This window comes from Phascolarctos cinereus, unplaced genomic scaffold, assembly GCF_003287225.1.
Source record: "Phascolarctos cinereus isolate Bilbo 61053 unplaced genomic scaffold, phaCin_HiC Scaffold_4;HRSCAF=312, whole genome shotgun sequence".
Taxonomy (NCBI): Eukaryota; Metazoa; Chordata; class Mammalia; order Diprotodontia; family Phascolarctidae; genus Phascolarctos; species Phascolarctos cinereus.
This window is the reverse complement of record NW_027555847.1, coordinates 597,608,764-597,628,806: the sequence shown is the minus strand read 5'-3', so window position 1 is coordinate 597,628,806 and position 20,043 is coordinate 597,608,764. Positions and strand designations below refer to the sequence as shown.

The 20,043-nt window shown below is 37.4% G+C and overlaps 1 protein-coding gene across 1 annotated transcript in view; it reads right to left on the bottom strand.

Annotated features, from left to right (window-relative positions):
- Nucleotides 1-9,906: 9,906 nt before the first annotated feature.
- LOC144454172 (regulating synaptic membrane exocytosis protein 2-like) overlaps nt 9,907-20,043 on the bottom strand; it is a 238,910-nt gene continuing 228,773 nt past the window's right edge. The window contains exon 6 of the mRNA XM_078151795.1: nt 9,907-10,221. Within this exon, the coding sequence (XP_078007921.1) occupies nt 9,907-10,221 (315 nt within the window). The remainder of the gene's footprint in view (nt 10,222-20,043) is intronic.

Genomic DNA, 20,043 nt, shown 5'->3' with positions numbered 1-20,043 from the left:
ACTACACTATGCTTGCAGTTCTTAAAGAACCAAGTTAACAGCTATACATGCATAAAGTAAAGGTCAGTCTTCCTCTGCAAAGAAGGGAAAAGGGCAAGCATACAACTTGGCGTCTCTTCAAGTTATCTTGAAGAAAGGCTAGACAGAAATTTTTATGAAAAAGAAAAAGATCTGGGGAGTTTTAGTGAGTTACAAGATCAATATGAGTTAACAGAGTGACAGGATAGCCAAAACTCAAATACTTTCCTCTGCAACATTAAGACAATCCTCATGACTCTAAAGAAAGAGGCAATCATTCTCTTGTGCTTTGATCTCACCAGACCACACCTAGAGTATTTTTTACAATTCTTTGCACCATATTTTAGGAAGTACACAGACATTCTGGACATGGTCAGAAGAAGCCAACCAGGATAATAACAGATACAATGCTTTAAAGTTTACAAGGTGTCTTCCTCATAAAACAACTGTAAGGTAGATAAAAATTATTATTACTATTTTGTAGACAAGAAAACCGAGGCACAGAAAGGTAAAGTGACTTGTCTGAGGTCATACAAACATTGTCAGAACCATAAAGCAAACCTCTGCCTCCTGGTTGTATCCAATACGTTATCTCCACTGCACTGTGCTGCCTCCCTGTAATCCTAAACAGACCAGAGACGACATCATTTGAAGAAACAGTAATCTAGCCTAGAGAAGATTTGCTTTACTTATCTGTGTACATATTGTATCCACTCCAGTTCAATGTAAGGTCCCTGAGGGCAAGGACTGACTTGTTTGTTGCCTTTATATCACTAGTACCAAACCAGTACCTAGCACATAAAAATGTTTAATAAATGGCTGGTGAAGTGAATTGTATTGGAAATGTTTTAACTGCCCTCAGATATTTGAAGGGCAAAACTAAAAGCAACTGGTAGAAGCTACAGAAGTAGATTTGGGTTCATCATGAAGAAAAGCTTCCTGAAAATAAGGATGGCCCCAAGTAGAATGAGCTACTTCTAGGAAAAGTGGATTCCCCTTTTCACTGGGGTTTTGCAAAAGGAGGTTGCATGACCCTTTATCAGGGATGCTGCAGAGGGACTTTTTACCAAGGTCCAAGTTAGACTAAATGACCTTTGAGAATCCTTCCAATTCTGAAATTCTGTGACTCTGAAATCAGGGATGCTATTGCAATTGTCCAGGGTATTATTAGAAGAGAGGAATTGTAATGGTCTGCAAGGCACGCTAGGGAAGGCTGAGAAAGCAAGTAAAGCCTACTCTGATGACAAACTATTGGCCCACAGAAAAGCCAAACTTAAAACAGGGCAGCTCTCCAGACTTTACAGCAAAGTAAGCCAGAGTAAAAGAGCAAGACAAGCAGCAACTTTGCGTGGGGGTGAGGGTGGCAGTGGGGCTGGGATGAGGGGAAAGAAGAGAAGCAGGCTGGGAAGGAGGGAAGTCAGGAAAAGAGGGGGCAGAAAAATTAACTTGAAAGAATATCATACGTTAGAATCTCTAGCTGAGGCAGCACTCTCCCATCCATGCACCCACACCCACACACCCACACACACACACAAACACATCTAGCCTACTGAGTACCAACTCTTCCTCCCAAAATTAACACCCACACCAGAATAGGAGTGGGACCTCATTGATGCCCATAAGCTTAATTGATTGATTAAAAACACCACCAATACCCTAATTGGATAAGCTAATTGAACCCATACCAGGGAAAAAGGAGTAGAAGAAAATGAATACTCCTGGTGCAAATGAACCACTTCATCTCCTTTGCTAGGGTAACCATTGCAAATGTTCAGCCCAAATGGAGCATGCTAGCCTTGAAGTCTGGTTAGTATTTAGATAGGAATAGAAGAGAGTGATTAGACAGTCATTATTGAGGATCAAATGAGATAACATATGTAAAGGGCTTGGCAAACCTTAAAATCACTATATGAAAGCTAACTATTCTTGTTATTAGCAAAGACACCAAAATCACATTGAATGTAACATGTGCAAAGGACTAAGGGAGCTAAAGGTGTCTGGATTATACTTTTATGATTCCCTTATTCAGCTTATGGGGAAAAAGGTGAATTCAGGTGATAAGTCCACAGAAATGGATCTAGAAATTAAATTTGGGGTAGGGCAAAACATGAATTGGAGGCAGTTAGGCAGTGTTGTGAATAGAGTACTGAGCCTGGAGTCAGGAAGACTCATCTTCCCGAGTTCAAATCCAGCCTCAGACACTTACTAGCTCTGTGACCCTGGGCAAGTCACCCTCTGTTTGCCTTAATCCACTGGAGAAGAAAACAGCAAACCGCTCCAGTGTCTTTGCTGAGAAAACTCCATGATAATTATTGGTATGTTTTGGTCCACGAGGGCTCACAGGGTAAACTAAACCAGTAACAACAAAACATGAATGCTTATTAAGTTACCATACAAGATTAGGATGAAGGCATTTGGGATTTTGATCCCAGAGAAGAGAAGAAGTCTCCTTTTCACATTGCACATTCCAGCCAAATCTGTCTGCTAGTTGGTCCCCAGCCATGGCACTCTATCTGCTGCTTCAGTGCCTTGAGTTAGGCCTGGAATGCTCTGTCCTCACCTCCACAACGTGGAATAATTAAGACCCTTCAAAGGTCAAATCAAACGCCACCTCCTACACAACACCTTTTCTGATGCCCCAAGTTGTCAGGGTTTGGCCCCCGCCCTGAAATTACTTTGTTATTATTTTGGATATGTTTATTTACTTTTCTTTGGACATATATATCCTGCACACATACCCCAGAAACACAGCCAGTAACAAGTAAGATTCCTGAGATCAAGCTCTATGTTATTTTTGTCTTTCTATCCCAAATACTTTGCACTTAGTAGGTATTTAATGAATTCTTGTAGAATGAATGAATGAATGAAAGTAATGAATCTTCACTGTTGATCTTCAAAGAGAGATTTCGATGACACTTAAGAAGCCAATAAAGGGGACATATTTGTTCAGGTGAATACTTTTGCCATCCCTTTTGTCTCACACTCTTTGGTTCTTGATTTTGTTCACAGATCCCTAGGTTCTTTTCCTGAAATGATCATGGGGGATTCTTGGCCTTTCCTTTTACCACCTCTAAGCTCCAAGGAATGGGGACTCTAGCCTCCCTTAGTGAATTCAGCCTCAACTAAATGCATAGTCCTTGCCCAAAGCTTTTTTGTCTTGTTCTAATATATCCCTGGTATAGTTTAAAGAGTAGAAAAATAGAACTTCCTCTGAGAGGGAGACACAAAGACAGACAAAGAGAGCAGTGTAATAGACAGTGTACTACTGGACTTGGAATCAGAGAAATGTGGGCATAAATCCAACTCAAATGCTGAGCTACATATGTGACACTGGGAAAGTCACTTGACCTCTCTGTGACTCAACTTCCTCATTTGTAAAATGAGGGAATTGGCTTGATAGCCCCTTCCATCTTTAAATTTATTATCTTAGTGTCTTGACCCTTTTAGCCAAACAATGAATTCAAGACCCTTGAAGGAAGGAATCATGCTATATATTCCTTCTGTATTTTCTACAATGCCCAGCATATTGTTAGGAATATATTGTGCTGAACTGAAATGATTTAAAGTTTCATACCTCACCCAAAGGCAATCAAACTGGGAAAGATTCCAAAGCCAAAAGGACAGACTAGTCACATGTAAACTTATCACTTAGGTCTCTAGTAGTCCCATTGACCGACTCCGATATCCCTGGGTTCTTAGGATCATAAACTGTGAGGATGTTAGAAGTAAATAGACAAAATAAAGGGAAATTTCCACAGCACTAAGAGAACCAACTGCCATCTAGGGAAGGAAAATTGAAGGGTTCATTACTGGTCACAGACACCTGCTTAATGGGTTTTCTCAGCCATGTGTATTAAAGGATAATAGGACAAGTACCCCATTTTGCCTCTGATGAGATAATTTAATTACTCCTGAAGAGAAAAGAAATACTTTTTTCCCTAATATCACTATTGTACAACATTGATGTCCCATCCCATTTTCTAGACATAATTAGCAAAAAATGCAGAATAAAAATCCACCATCCTTGTTCAGATGTGTGCCCACGAGTTCTTAGCAATAATATCAGCTGTTGGTCTTAGCTCAGTGCAACTCAGAATGGGGAAGTATAATTAAGGAATGCTTTGAGTCACTAAAGGCTAAGCCTGTTAGAAATAGCAACCAAAGCTCTTGGGCAAAATAGGGAAAGAAAAAATTAATTACCATATATCACTTCCCCAAGGACATAAGAAGGTCAAACTTATATTCCACCTAACCCAATGTTCTGTCTCTGGCAGAGGTAATAAAGATACTTCTAAAGGTAGGTATGTGTATTCTCCTTAATGTTATCCTCAAGGGTTAAGGATGTATACACCCAAACTGCCTTGCTCACAATCTTTATTTCCCTTTATATTCAATTATAAATCTGTCATTCATGAATTTTGCTAAACTGCCTTTAATCTATTTTAACTTGTGATGTCTCTGATATTTATAAAATACTTTACATATACTATCTCTTTAGAACCTCAAAACAAACCTATGAAGTAGCTAATAAATGTATTATGTGACCATGGGTATGCTTTGTGCCTTCTTCAAGGGGCTAGGCTAGGAATATTCCTTCTACCCCAAAGAACTTGCCCTTGCCCCAAAACAATGACTTTCATTTGCATCAGCACAATGCAACTTCTACCTCCTGGTGCCAGCCCAATCTCCCAAATGGGATAGGGTGAATCAATCCAAAAAGGAGCAACCTAACTGTGGAGTCCTGATGGAGAGAAAGCCATAAAATACAGTAATAAGTGACAAGCCATAAAACTTAAATTCTATGAAAGGTAGAAGCCTGAACATGGTAACCTGTTTACAATCATAACTTAGATACTGAATTATATTTTAGATACTGAGTCATAACTTAAGATATTATGATCTATGAAAGCCATAACAAGAATATTGTGACCTATACGTGACTGGGACATGATCTATACACAAACTTGTGTTTGAGCATAACATTAGCTTAACTCCCAAGCTCATTACTAAGCAGAAAACCAAAAACATCCACCAACCAGTACTGGCATACTCTCTAGCTCCTCCTTCCTTTGTCTGTTTTCTATAATTACTACGGGTATCTTTGCAGTTCTTGGTGGGAATCCATTGAACTGTTTGGCTGCTGCCCCAGATCAAAGATTGTCCCTGTTTTGTAAGTATTCATAATGATTAATTAAACTACTACCTATAATCAGTCTTGAACTCCTTGGCCTCTTCCTTTGTTATCAAAAGAACACCCCACCAAGGTTATAGGGGAGGTACAGAGTTCCCAAGCCAGGAGAATTCCAGACCTTATACTACCCTTTGACTTTAGGTCTCCTATTTCCTGTTGTGCCTGTCCTTTGATGGAAGAGGAAGAAGAAAGTTGGTGGGGAACCTCATTTTTCTCTCTTACTGTGCAGGTTTAACCTTGATCTCCTGTTGTGCCCTTTTCCTACTTAATCTCCACCCTTCAGAGGGAAGAGGAGTAGAATAGTGAAGTAGGATTTCTCTTCTGTTGAGTTTTGTTTCCTCTTTCTGATGGTTCCTCCTATTGGTTTTAATTTTTACTTACAACATCACTAATGTGAAAATATGTTTAATAGGAATGTAAATGTATAGCCTATATCAGATTGTGTGCCATCTTGGGGAGGGTGATGGGGAGGAAGGGGGAGAAAAATTTTAAACTCAAAAGCACATGGAAGTGATTGTTGATAAATCAAAATAAATTAATAAAATACATTTTTTAAAAAACTGCTCTCTCCAAAGTTACCAATGATTTTTAGTTAACAAATCCAAAGGCCTTTTCTCAATGTGCATTCACCTAGATCCCACTGAGGCCTTTGACACTGCTGATAACCTTCTCCTCCCCAACACTCTATTCTCTGGGTTTCCAGGACACTAATCTCTCCTGGTTATCCTCCTATCTAACTGCTCATTCCCAGCTTCTTTTGCTTGTCCAGATCACATCCTCTACCTATAAGTATCCCTCAGGGTTCTGTCCTGGGCCTTCTTCTCTTCTTTCTCTATACTACTTCACTTGGCCATCTCATAAGCTCCCATGGATTAAAATGTCATTTCTCTGCTGATGATTCTCAAATCTACCTATCCTGCCCAATTTCTCTGCTGACCTACAATCTCACATCTTCAACTGAATTTCAGAAATTTCAAACTAAATATCCAGTAGACATCTTAAGCCAAACATGTTCAAAACAAAAGTCATTATTCCCCCCCACCTAAAAAAATCCCCCTTCCACCTTCCTACTATTCTAGAGGACAAAACCATCCTCCTAGTCCCTCAGGCTGGCAACCCAAAAGTTACCTTCAACTCTCACTATTTCTCACTTCCCCAAATCCAAGCTGTTGCCAAGACCTATTGATTTTACCTCTGCAACAGCTGTCAAACACGCCTCCTTTATTCATTACTCTAATGCAAGCCCTCTTCACCTCACACTGAGACCACTGAAATAACCTGTTGATGAGTCTGTCCATCTCAAGTATGTCCCCTCTTTAATCCACCCTCCATTCAGATCAAAGTGAGTTTTCTAAAGCACATGTCTGACTAAGCCATCCCCTATTCAAAAACTCCAGTTTAATGGGTATTAAACTCCTATCACTTTAAAGTTCAAATACAAAATATTCTGTTTGACATCCAAAGCCCTTCACAAGCTAATCTTCTATCTTTCAGTCTTCTTAATCTTACTCCCCAGTACATACTCTTCCATCCAGTGACACTAGCCTTCTGACTATTAATGGAAAAGACACCCTATCTCTTGGCCCCAGACATTTATGTTCTCCTTCCTCAGCTCTGCCAAATTAATTCTCTGGCTTTCTTTAAGTACCATCAAAAATCCTACTTTTACAGAAAGCCTTTCCCAACCTCTCTTAATTCTATTGCCTTCCCTTGGTTAATTATTTTCTATTTATGCTGTATATAACTTGCTTTGTATATATTTGTTTGCATGTTGTCTCCCCCATTAGATTATAAGCTCCTTGAGAGCAAGGACTGCCTTTTGCCTCTTTTTCTATCCCTAATGCTTAACACAGCACCTGACACACAGTAGGTATTTAGTAAATGTTTGTTGATTGATCATATCACCCCCACTTTACACATAAAGAAACTAAGGAACAGAGTAGTTAAGTGATTGGCCTGTTGTGACTCAAACAGTAACTCTTAGAATTCCTAGTTCTACAGCACTTAGCATTGCATATTTCATTTAGTAGGGATGTAATAAATTAACATTTAGCACTTATTAAGCACCTACTATGTGCCAGGCAGTGTTCTAAGCACTGGGGATACAAAGACAAAAATGAAGCAGTCCCTATTGTCTCTATTCAATTAATGAGTTCCATCTTCTAACTCCTAGAAGTTATATCTCTCTTAATGCATTAGTTTTACCAGCTGCTATATCACACTACTAATTCATATTAAGCTGTTGTCCACTAAAACTTCCAGATCTTTTTTCAGACAAAACTGCTTTCTAACTCCTGTCTCATACTTGGGATGCTGATTTTTTAAAATGAAAGTATAAAACTTTACATTTATTCCTACTGAAGTTATTTATTGGAATCTTACCAGTGGGCTAGCTGGTAAAAATTCATTGTTGTTTATGGCTTCCAACTTTGTGTCATCTGTAAATTTGATAAAGGTACTAACTATGGCTTTATAGAAGTCATTGACAGAAATGTGAAATCTCACAGGGCTACACACAGATCCCTGAGGCACTTCGTTGGAGACCTCTTGCCAAGTTAACCTCAAATCATGAATAACTACTCTTTTGAGTCCAATCATTCAACCAGTTCTGAATTCATCTAGCTATATTATTATTTACTCCATGTTTCTTGAACTATTCTTTAAATTTAAGTTAACTATATCTAGAGCATTCCCCTAATCTACTAGTTTAGTAACTGTCAAAAAAGAAATGAAGTTTGTCTGGCATGATCTATCTTTGAAGAAGACATATTAGCTCTTCATAATCACAACTTCCTTTTCTGGAGTGTCACCAAACCATTTCTTTAGAGATCCTTTCTTGAATTTTCCTAGGAATTGAAGTCAAGTTCACTGGTCTATTGTTTGTAGACTCTGTTCTCTTCCCTCTTCTGAAAACTGGGATATTTATCTTTTTTCAATTCTACATTATCTCTTCCATTTTCCATAATTTTTCAAACATCACTTACAGTGGGTTAGCAGTTATATCTCTCAGTTCTTTCAGGACCTAAGGATCTAGTTCATCTGCCCTAAATGACTTGAATTCATCAAGAGCTACCAGGTAATCTCTCACTCCTTCCTTAACTCAACTTCAGTATCAATTCTTTAGATGGTATGTTTGGTCAGTTCCAGTGAAAAGGTCATCATTCTCCTTGGCAGAGAAAGGGACAGAAGTAGGAACTAGACTTGTCATTTGAGTGTTATAATAGGGAAATGCCAGGTGAAAAGACTCCCTTGTCCAATGCAGATCAGCACCTGCCTTGTATAGTCCTAGAGAGTTGTCCAGAGCACTGAAAGGTTAAGTGACTGCTCAGTCCCATGGCCAGTAATTGGCAGGTGGCATTCAGACCTGGCTCTCTATTCACTATGCTACTCTGTTTTTCTCACAGAGAAAATAGACATATAATAAGAAACAAACTCTGCCTTCCCTCTGGTCCCAGTTATCACCATCTCATCTAAGCAACAGTCTTCTCTCTTCATCAAATCTACTCTTTTCTACAATAAAACAACTAAACACACAAAAAAAATGACAACAAAGCCCCACCATCTTGTTGTCCACTTCCCTTGTCCTTCTCAGCTTTTCTGAGACTACTTTTAAAGAACCATGCTATTCCCTTATATTCATCTGGTTACCTGCCCTTGCTTTCCTTTTTTTTTTTTTTTAATTTTCAGTTCATTGATTGGGAACTTGCCCCAAAGTTCCACAGATAGCAAGAAGCAATGAAAGATTCTGAACCCATTCTCTGACTATAAGTTCAGCCTTTTTTTTTTCTTACTGCATCATACTTTTTCTATTCTAGCATATAAGGAATAATTCAACATCACCAAATATAATTTATTAAGCACATAAATGTCAAATTTGTTGAAAAATGTAATGGAGAAGAATGAAGTGCTCTTGAGAGGATGATTTAGTCAGCATATTGCCTCCTGAAAATATTCATTCTGGACTATAAATATAGCTACTGGCTAGTGGAAGGAAAATTTCCTTAAGTCACCTCTTCCTATTGAATCCCAGTGATCAACCACTCCACTAAAATATTTATCCTGAGTTTCCTCCCTCTCTGAGTTATACCTTTCGATGATTTCAATCAATCTCATCATCCTTTAATAGAAGTATGACTATATGTAACTGAATTGAATGTTGGAGACTAAGCAAAAATAGTATATTTTGATATGAGCATTTCAGATATACAGAAATAAAGGGAAAATACTTGTAATTTTTTGGAAAGCTACCTTACCTGTCATGGGATTATAGGACCAAAGATTTAGAACTGGAAACGATCTTGGAGATCATCTAATCCACTCCCTTCATTTTCTTTCTTTTTTTCCTTTTCTTTTAACTTTTAATTTTTTTTCATTTTACAAGCATTCATTTTTCTACTCTACCACTTCTTTCTCCTCATTGGATAGGGAGAAAAAATTAAACTTTTATATGAAATATTCAGAATCAAGCAAAGCAAATTCCAACATTAGCCATGTCTGAAGCAGATGAGGCAAAAAAAGAACTAGTATGGTTAAATGACTTGTCCCCAGCAACATAAGGGATAAGTGGCAGAGCTATATTTGCCATTCCCCCCACCATAGTGTTTGTATTATGAAGTCCTATAAAGAACTTCCTCTTGACTAGATAGATAGATAGATAGATAAATTCTTTCTTATGAAGAAAAATAAGGCAGATAGAATTACCTGTCTGAAGTGGTGTCACTTGTAATGGGATGCTTCATTCCTGACCCATTTTTAATTGAGTCCTGCCTCGTAAGCCCATGAGGTCGGCTTTTGTCTATAGAGGGGGCAGGCAGGTCCCCTTGGGTTCCCTGGTACTGAGCCTGTTCATGTAGCTTCGCTTTCTTCTCCTGAGGAGCCTCTTCATTCCGCATCCCTCGGAGAGCCTGTTGGTCAGGGTGCTGGGGTGTGTTAGAGCCACTGTTATAGAACCAAGCTCCTGATTTGGTGAGGATTTCTTGCTGTTTTCGGCACAAGTTACATACCCACATAACCTGCACACACAAAAAAAAGGACAGGCAAAAAAGATGTAGCTGCTTAAATTAATTTAAATTCAACAATCCTTTATTAAGCACTTACTACATATCTCAAAGGTACAAAGACAAAATCAAAACTAAGCTTTAAAATGAGGGGTTGAACTAGATCATCTCTAACATCTTTTCCAGTTCTAAAGACAGCTGGGTATGTGTTCGAGTTAGGGTTAGCTTTTGTAGTTACCATGACTTTGAAGATGACAAGATGGAGCTACCACAAAGCTAGAACAAAAATATAAGGCTATTCCCCTTCAGCTTTCTTTCTTTTTATTAACAACAACAAAACAAAACTTATGCAATTCAAGGAAATTTTTCATGCATTATGTAATGAAGCATTTGATTTTATCTACCATCTTTACTGCTATTTTGGCTATTAGCTTTATCTCCTCAACTGAGCTGTAAGCTTTTGAGGTCAGAAAATGTAGGTTTGTACTTCTTGTAAATGTCCCACAGGCCCTAAAACAGTACTAGTTACACAGTAATATTCAATGAATATTTCTTGATTTTCTATGCTATAAGGGAAAAAGGTGGAAGATTTGGAGTCAGACAACCTTGGTTCCAATCCTTGGCCTGCCACTTATTACCTACAGAACTTCATTCAACTCATGTAACCTTTCTGGTTCTTAGCTTCTTCATCTGTAAAAGGAGAGGGGTTAGATCCTTTAAAGATCCCTTCCAGCTCTATACTTAAGATCTCAAAAAGCTGAAAAAAACAGCTAGAATCCTGGATGACACAGAGGTAGGCTTTTCAAAGATCTTGAGAGGCTAAAACAGTTTAATGAATCTAATATGAAAAAATGTAATATGGAAAAATATAAAATCTTATTCTTGAATTAAAAAAATTAACTCTATAAGTATAAGATGGGAACAGTATGGTTAGAAAGGAATTTTCCTTAAAAAGACCTGCATGTTTTAGTGGTCCACAGACTCAACATGACCCAACAATGTGATGTAGCAGTCAAAAAAAGCAGATATGACATTGGTCTGCGATATGAGAGCCATAACTTCCTCAGGAGGTGATGCTATTATTATACTGTGCCCTGGTCAGACCACTTCTGGAGAATAGTATACGGTTATGGAGATCACAGTTTAGGAAGAACATCAATAATCTGGAGAACAGCAGGGAATGGGCAAACAAAATGACAAGTTAGTCAACAAACATCTTCCACTGTGCTTAACAGTCAAATGAGGGAGACAAATTTAGCCTCAATGTCAGCAGAACTTCTTAACAATAAGAGTTCTCCAAAAATGGGATGAATGGGATGTCTAGAAATATGTTCTCCCCATTAGAAGTCTTTAAGCAAAAGCTAGGTGACTACTTGTCAGGCATGTTGGGGTAAGGAGTCTTTTTTGGGTAATGGTTAGACCCAATGACTGCCAACGTCCCTTCTAACTCTGAAATCTGTTATTTTGTAAAAATCAAAGCTCTAAAACATAATTTTAGTACCAAAGCAATGTTTCTAAACCAATATTAAACTTTATACCTTCTCTCCACCTGTCCTAATCCTTTCCTTCTTCAAGATCCAGCTCAAATCAGTCTCCTTCTTAGAGCCTCCCCTGACTAATAATTCCATCCCCAAATAAGCTTTACCTCATTGTAAAATCCTAATTCATTTTCATTTCATCCCACATGGCTGGGCATTTATTCGTGTATTGTTTTCTATTGTTTTGATTCTAAAATATTTAAATATTCAAGGGTATTAATCAGATTCTTTATTCCTATTGTAGTCTATATAGTGTCTATCACAGTAAAGACAATAAAAACTTGTTAAATTTAATTTATCTGAATCTATCATGAATCAAATAAAAGACAGTAAATCATGTGGTACAATTATGTCAGGATCTGTTTATTTATAATTTATAGCTTGTCTGCTTCCAAAAGGATTTGGACCAGCAATTATACTAGTACATAAGTGGATTTAATTCTTAGAAGAATTATTTCTAGCATGCAAATACCATCTTCCCTAAAGAAAAGAAAATGAATTGTTGTCTTATAGCTTAATTTTCTTCTGCTAGGGTTAGTTCAAATCGGGACTAAATGAAATCCATGTAATCTACCAATATGCTGACAGGAATGTCATATTTCAGGCTCAAACTTCAGTCTTTATCCACCATCTTGTGACAAAAGTTGGTACTGCAGGTATCTCAAACTAAAAATGCATTAGAGAAAGAACATAACCCTAGAACATTCTATCTTAGATTGGAAAGGACTGTATAAAGTTCAGTAACTTCAATCATTGCTTTTTGTAACAAGGCCCAGATATATTCAATGACTTGCCTGAGGTCACAAAACTACTTAAAGAGAGAGTTGTGACTAGAACTCATCTTCTACATAGTACTAGTCTAGTGCTCTTTTTTACCCTATGTTCCTTTAAATCTAGTTACACTGTATTTCCTTTAAAGTTAGTAAAGCATGTCATTTTAGTTTTTCCTCTTTACTCTTATATAAATGACTCTGGTTCTTCCATTTGGTTCCCATGCTGATTCCTTCTTGTGCTATCAAGGTGACTATGAGCTCTGTAGAAATCCAAGCTCTAGGCAGGTCCTATCAAGTTCAAAAAGTTTTTTAGTAGTAGGTTGGTCATGTTCACATGTCTGTCATCCTGAGGACCAGCCTAGCTAAGTAACAGACTGTATGTCTGTAAATTGAAAACTAACCTTGCCAAAACGTTGGCCATCACTTGATGCCAGATCACAAAAAGTATCCACTAGGGGAAGGAGCAATTTGCATTGGTGGAAGGAGTGCTCACACTGATGAAATAAACAGTATTTAATGTATGTAAGTATTCCTTGGTCACATGTGAAAAATTGAGTCCCATGAAGTTGACATGAATTTTCATGAAACCACCATCTTGGAATAACACTTATTTATCTTACAGAATCACATATCTATCATGGAATAACAGTCTTCCCACACACACAATTGAGGTAAATTTGATAAATTGGAAGATGGATAGCTAATCAACACTGTTACCCAAAGACAACCTTCACTTGCTTTCTTCTCTTTCTCCTCCTGATTATATCTACTAATTAGTGCCATATATATTTGTTGGGGCCAGGTCCTACAAAATTTGACTTCATTTCCTCCTTTAACTTTTTCATTCTCCATTCTCCCTTCTCAGAAATGACTTAGTAACTAACAAATAATTATCTTACGAGTGAACTTAAAACCATTAGTTCTGAAGAGAGTAAAAGAATAAAAAATAAACACAGTCTTAGGTATACTTATAACTCCCCAGATAAAGATGGTGCTATTAGTAATGAACACATTTTGAATTACTTTTCTGCTGATGGTAATGGATTTGCATGGCCAGAGGGGCCACCTCTGATCATAAAACAAGGCAAAGTTATTTCTCTTTGATTTTTTGGACCACATTTATGATTTTATTAATGTAGGAAACTCCTGACAAGAAAATTCCTTCTGTCAATAAAGATTAGTTACTGCTCTGCAACTTCGTCTTTAGAAAGATGTCTGGTATACTTAGAAGTTAGGTGACTTGCCTCCCTCGGTCACATGTATGCATCAGAGATGAAACTTGAAACCTAATTCTGAGTCTTCCTAATTCTGAGGTTGGCTCTCTATGCTCTGTGTCATGCTGCCTCTAACTTTTCTCACAATGTAATAAAGTCTCACAAAATGACTCATTAGAACGATAGAGCTAACTGCTTATCCTATAATATAAACTATAAGGATTATGATTTTAAATGCCTGAAGAATGAGTTTGTTTATGGAATTCCACAGTCAGGGCCAATTAGCTTTGTTGGTTATCATCATCAACAACCACAAAGAACATTTATTGTGTACTCCTTACATGCAAGACAATGCTAGACACTGGAAACATAAAAAGATAAAAGACTCTATCCCAATTTTCCAAGAACTCATCATTTAGTCCCAGAGAAAAAATCATATACATTAAACATTCACAATAATAATAATAATAATAAATGTTGCATACAATGAACACCAAATACTACTAGACAGTACGTGCTACTAGAGTTCAAAGAAAAGAGAGACAGTGAGACAGTGATTTAAAGAAAGTTGTTCAGGAGTCTGTAGTCCAAGCATCAAAATGTCCAATTAGCTCTATACATAAAAAAGATCTATTGGGCTAGAATGCTCACTATCTGCCAGCTATTTTATAAAGACAAATATTAGGCACAAGTGAAACTATTAAGTATAGATAAAGTAAGACAAATACATCATCCCGATGGGGGAAAAAAATCAAGGTGCACATTCTACTAAATGTGACTCAGTAATATCACTTGTATATGAAAGGTAACAAGTGATTAAAATATTAAGACAAAAGAGTGTAATATATGCCATGGCCTCCTCTACTCTGTCCTCCTCTCTTCCTCCCTCTCTCCCTCCTTCTCTCTCTTCTTCTTTCTTCCCCTCTCTCTTTCCCTTCTCTTTCCCTTTCCCCTCCATGTCCACCTTTCTTTCCCTCCTCCTCTCTCCTTCCCTCTACTTCTACTTCCTTCCTCCCCTCTGTTTCTCTCCTCCTTTCTTCCTCCCTGCCCCTCTCTTCTCTACTCCTTCTCTCTCTTCTTTCCTCCACTCCTTTGTTTCTGTCTCCCCTCTCTCCTTCCCTTCTGTCTTTTTCTTTCTACTGCCCTTCCCTCCATCTCTCTTCTTTCCTCCCTTTTCTCCCTCCACATATAGATAGATATAGATATAGATATAGATATAGATATAGATATAGATATAGATATAGATATAGATATAGATATAGATATAGATATAGATATAGATATAGATATAGATAGATATGTGATTGTGTTTTCCAGGAAAACTCCCAAACCAGAAACTCTCTCACAAATGCAGCTGTCAATCCCTCTGGAACTCAAAATCTTAGAAGGTTGCCTGTGGCACTGAGGAGTCAACTAGTAGTCAGTGTGAGATAGAGGCAAGATTCTATCCCAGGCTTTCCTAACTACAAAGCCTTTTCTCCCTTGATTATGCCATGCTGTTCTCAAAAGATTCTTGCATTTGAATAATTACACCTGATTGAGTTGACTATCTTCCCAAAGTTCAGAATACCTCAGTATGATTTTAGATGAACATAAATAAATATTGGCATACCTTACAGTTGAAAGGGCTTTTAGAAGGTATTTAGTAGTAGTCTAATCCATATCCAAACAAAAATTTCCTTTTCAGGTGATATAATGAAAAGAGAATCAAAGGACTCAAGTTAAAATCCTGATTCTCCTGCTGCTTACTACCTATAAAGTACTCTGTATAGATCTTGTATGTACCTAGTGGTTTGTGTGTTGTCTTCCCCATTAGAATGTGAGCTCCTTGAGGGCACGGACTGTTCTTGCCTATCTTTGTATTTCCAATGCACAAGTTAGTACCTAACACCTATGCCGTTAATAAAAGTTTGTTGACTTGACTACTTATGTGATCTTGTGCAAATTATTTAACTTCTCTGCACTTTAATTCCCTAACCTATAAAATAAAGGCCTTGACCTAAATGATCTCTAAGGGATTTGTAAGTTCTAACAGGTGGCCATCTTGCCTTTACTGGAAGGCCTCTAGTGAGGGGCCACCAATTACCTCCTGAGGCAGCCAATCTCATATTTTGAAAACTCTAATTGTTAAGAAATTTTTCTTTGCATCAAGCCAAATCTTCCTGCCTGCAACTTTCAACCCTGTTCCTCCTAGTTCCTCTCTCTAAAGAAAAGCAATGTCTTGTCACTCTTGCCAAAAAATTATAGACACCTATCATGTCATAACTCCCCTAAAGTCTTATCCTCTCTAGATTAAACAACCCCAGTTCCTTCAACTGATTCTCACACTGCATGGACTCAAGACACTTTCACCATTTTATTTGCCCTCTCGGGACATACTCTTCATTGTCAATATCCTCTTTTAAAATCTGGTGCCCAGGGGCAGCTAGGTGGCATAGTGGTGGCACTGGCCCTGAAGTCAGGAGGACCTGAGTTCAAATCCGGCCTCAGAGAAAACACTTGACACTTACTAGCTGTGTGACCCTGGGCAAGTCACTTAACCCCAATTGCTAAAAATTTTAAAAAAAAATTTTAAAGAATAAAATGTGGTACCCAGACAAAACTGCAGATTCGGCTCTGATGAGGAGAGAATCCAATTGTGCTAGGACCTGCTTACTCATGGAAGCTATGCTTCTCTTAATGAAGTCCAATAACTCATTAACTTTTTAGACTGCCATTGTAAGGCACTAATCCCTGTAGATCTTTTTTCTAACAAATTGTTGTCTTGTCCAGCCTATCCCATCTTGGACTAGGGAAAGTAAACTTAATTGTAAGATTTTACATTTATTCCTAATTGATTCTATCTTCTTATATTCTGTCAAACATTATATCCTGCCAACTGAGGATTTTTAAAATATTTTACCAAGGTGGAAGCAAACCAATACCCATTCTATTCCACAGAACTCCTAGTTTAGTAGCCCTGCAAAAACAGAATTGAGTTAGTCTGGCACGATCTGTTGTTCATGAAACTCAGCTGACTCTGCAATCAATGCCTCCTTTTCTAGATGATCCATAACTTTCACTTTAAAAAATACATTGCATTCAACTGTTCACTAAGATTTTTTAAAGAGCACTGACAGAGTCTCAGCAGTCACATCTGCTAATTCTTTCTGAACCTGGGTATATAGTATCAAATCAATTCATTCCAATTCAAAAGACTCTCTCTATTGTCAATAGTTTTATCTCCCCAGTCTTGGATATAGAGCAGTTGCATCTGTTAGGAACTCTTATCTGTTAGAGGAGGGTCAGAAACTGAGCTCTGAGGAATAACTCAAACTGAACTATCTTTCCCCTTCAACTCTACCCTCTTTCTAACTTCACTATTCCTATTGAAGATACCATCATCCTTCCAGTCACCCAGACTTGCAACCTAGGTATCATCCTCAATTCCTTACACTCCTTCTCACCCATTTTATCCAACATGTTGCCAAGGCCTGTTGACTTTACCTTCATAACATCTCTCATACATACCCCTTTTTTTCCTCTGACACTGCTGCCACCCCAACGAAAGCCCTCATCTCTTCATGCCTGGACTATTGCAATAGCCTGCTGATTGGTCTCTCTGTTTTGAGCTAATTGTTAACTTTGGGCTCTGAATTTTAAAGTACAGGTGCCTAATAGCCCAGCAAAATTGAGGTTTTGATTTTGTGCTTGTAAATCCTGATTTGGTTTGGTTAGAGTTTGTCCTATAACTAAATTACGGTGTGGTGAAATGTGTACTATTAATTGTGGTATTTAATGCAAAAAAATGCTAGAAAAATTCATGGATCAGGGAAATTTGAGCTATACTTGGTCTCAAAAATTTATTAGCTGTGTGACCTTAAGCAAGTTATCCTATCTCTGTTTGCCTCAGTTTCATAATCTGTAAAGAGGAAAACCTCCTAGGGTTGTCGTGAGGATCAAAATGATATGGTGATTTTGAAGTGCTTGACACAGTGGTTGGCATATGTATATAAATGTTAACTACTGTTATTGCTTCTTTGATTGTATAATGTAATGACTCCATGCTGGACAGAATGGTCCAGTATGGAACAATGATATTTCTTTTAATTAAATGTGGTTGCCCCATGCTGAATTATTCTGTATTAGGTTACATATATTATAAGATAAATATATATTATATAGGCCATATAATATATAATTTGAATATGCATTAGGCTGCATGTATATCATCTGACTGGTAATAAGTTTTATATCATGCTTTAAATGCATGATGTATCAGAAATGCTGTGAGAAATCATTATATCAGAAATGCTATTAAATAACTTTTTTTAATCTAGATGCTATTAGATTATGAACTGAGCTGTTAAAAGAATGTGATAAAAATAGATATTTGAAAAGTTAAGTATTTAATGGGGTATATTTTGTTTTGAAACAACTGATTTGAAAACAATTGTCTTAAAACAATTTAAGGTTTGGCAGAAAAGTTGTACAGACTCTTTAAGATGTCTTTATCTGTAAGATGATATTTATGACTCATGAGACCTTTGTCAGTATTAGGGTAGTTGAAGGGAAAAAATTATATGTATGTACAGATAGATAGATAGATAGATAGATAGATAGATAGATAGATAGATAGATAGATAGATAGATAGAGGGCACAGGGTGAGTTGAAGATTAAGGGGTCATATCTGGAGAATAAAATTAAGGGATGAGAGAGGATGATACAAGGAGAAGAAGAAAGGGAGAGGTAGAATAGGTAAATTATCTCATAAAAAAAACAGAAAAGTCTCTTACAGTGGAGGGGAAGCAGGGGAAGGTGAGAGGGAATGAGTGAATCTTATTCCCATAGGATTTGGCTTAAGGAGGGAATAACATACACATTCAATTGGGTATGGAAATCTGTCTTACCCTACAGGAAAATAGGGGGAGAAGGGACAAGAGAGCAGGGGGATGATAGAGAGGAGGGCAGATTGGGAAAGGGGGTAATCAGAAGCAAATACTTCTGAGGAGGGACAGGGTCAAAAGAAAGAATAGAATAAATGGGAGGGCAGGTAGGATTAAGGGAAATAGAGTTAGTTTTTCACAACATGTCTACTATGGAAGTGTTTTGAATAACTGCACACATTTATAACATATATGGTTTTTTTGCCTTTTCAATGAGGGTGGGTGGGGAGGGAGGAAGAGAGAAAATTGAAACCTAAAGTTTTAAAAACATATGTTTAAAAAAATGTTTTCACATGCTACTGGGAAATAAGAAATACAGGAGATGGGGTACAGAAGTCTATCCTGCCCTACAGGAAAATAGAAGGGGAAGGGGATAAGAGAAGTGGGCAGGCATAGAAGAGAGGACAAACTAGGGGAAGGGATATTCAGAATGCATGCCATCTTGGGGTGGAGGGAGGGGTGAGATGGGGCAAAAATTTGGAACTCAAAAACTTGTGGAAGTGAATGTTGAAAACTAAAAATAAATAAATTTATATTTTAAAAATAAATAAATAAATAAATAGATAGATAGATAGATAGATAAATAAATAGATAAATGAGACCATGCGTCAAACCAAAAAAAAAAAAAAGATGTCTTTATCTGTGAGGCCCCTGGAGACTTTGTATTTAGGCAGGGTCATAAGATCTTATTCGCCCTACTGATCACTTGTCACAAAATCTAAAATACTGAAGTTTAAGAACCTGAAGCCAAGAAAATAAAATCCCCTCTCTCATTCCTTGTCAAAGGTGGGGGACCATAATAAAGTGAGATTTTATTTGAAAAGTTTTGGCTGTCACATTAAAATTATGAAAATATATAGGGTGGTTTAAAGATGTAACTATAATCCATTAATATGAGTCAACTATCAGGTATTCACTGTATGTCTGAAACCCCAGAATGTGGTTAGTTTTAATTTTTAAGTAAAGGATAAATGACATGTAACTGTTAGGGAACCATGAGAAAACCAATAATATTCAAGCCCTAAGTTAAGGTCACTGAAATTTTGCTATTTGAGGTAAAATCTCATGGGCAAAATCTGATATCATTTGGAGTTTGATTTCAGGTATGCTTGTTTGAAGCCAATACTCAACTAGTCAAGGATAAAATGCAGTCTGAGAACTGCTACAGGTGGATGTTTGTTTCTGGAAAAGTTGAGGGGTTGACTTTGATGTGGCCCAAGGTAAGATTCTCTTGACTCAGCTTCCCAAACATTGTATTATTTCCTTTCTGAACAGGAAATTTCCCCACCTGCTTAATCCTGAGCCTGGTTTTTAATACCCCTTGCATAATGTGAAGCTTTACTACATAACTGGCTTGTCACATATGACTCATGCCTGAAATCAAAC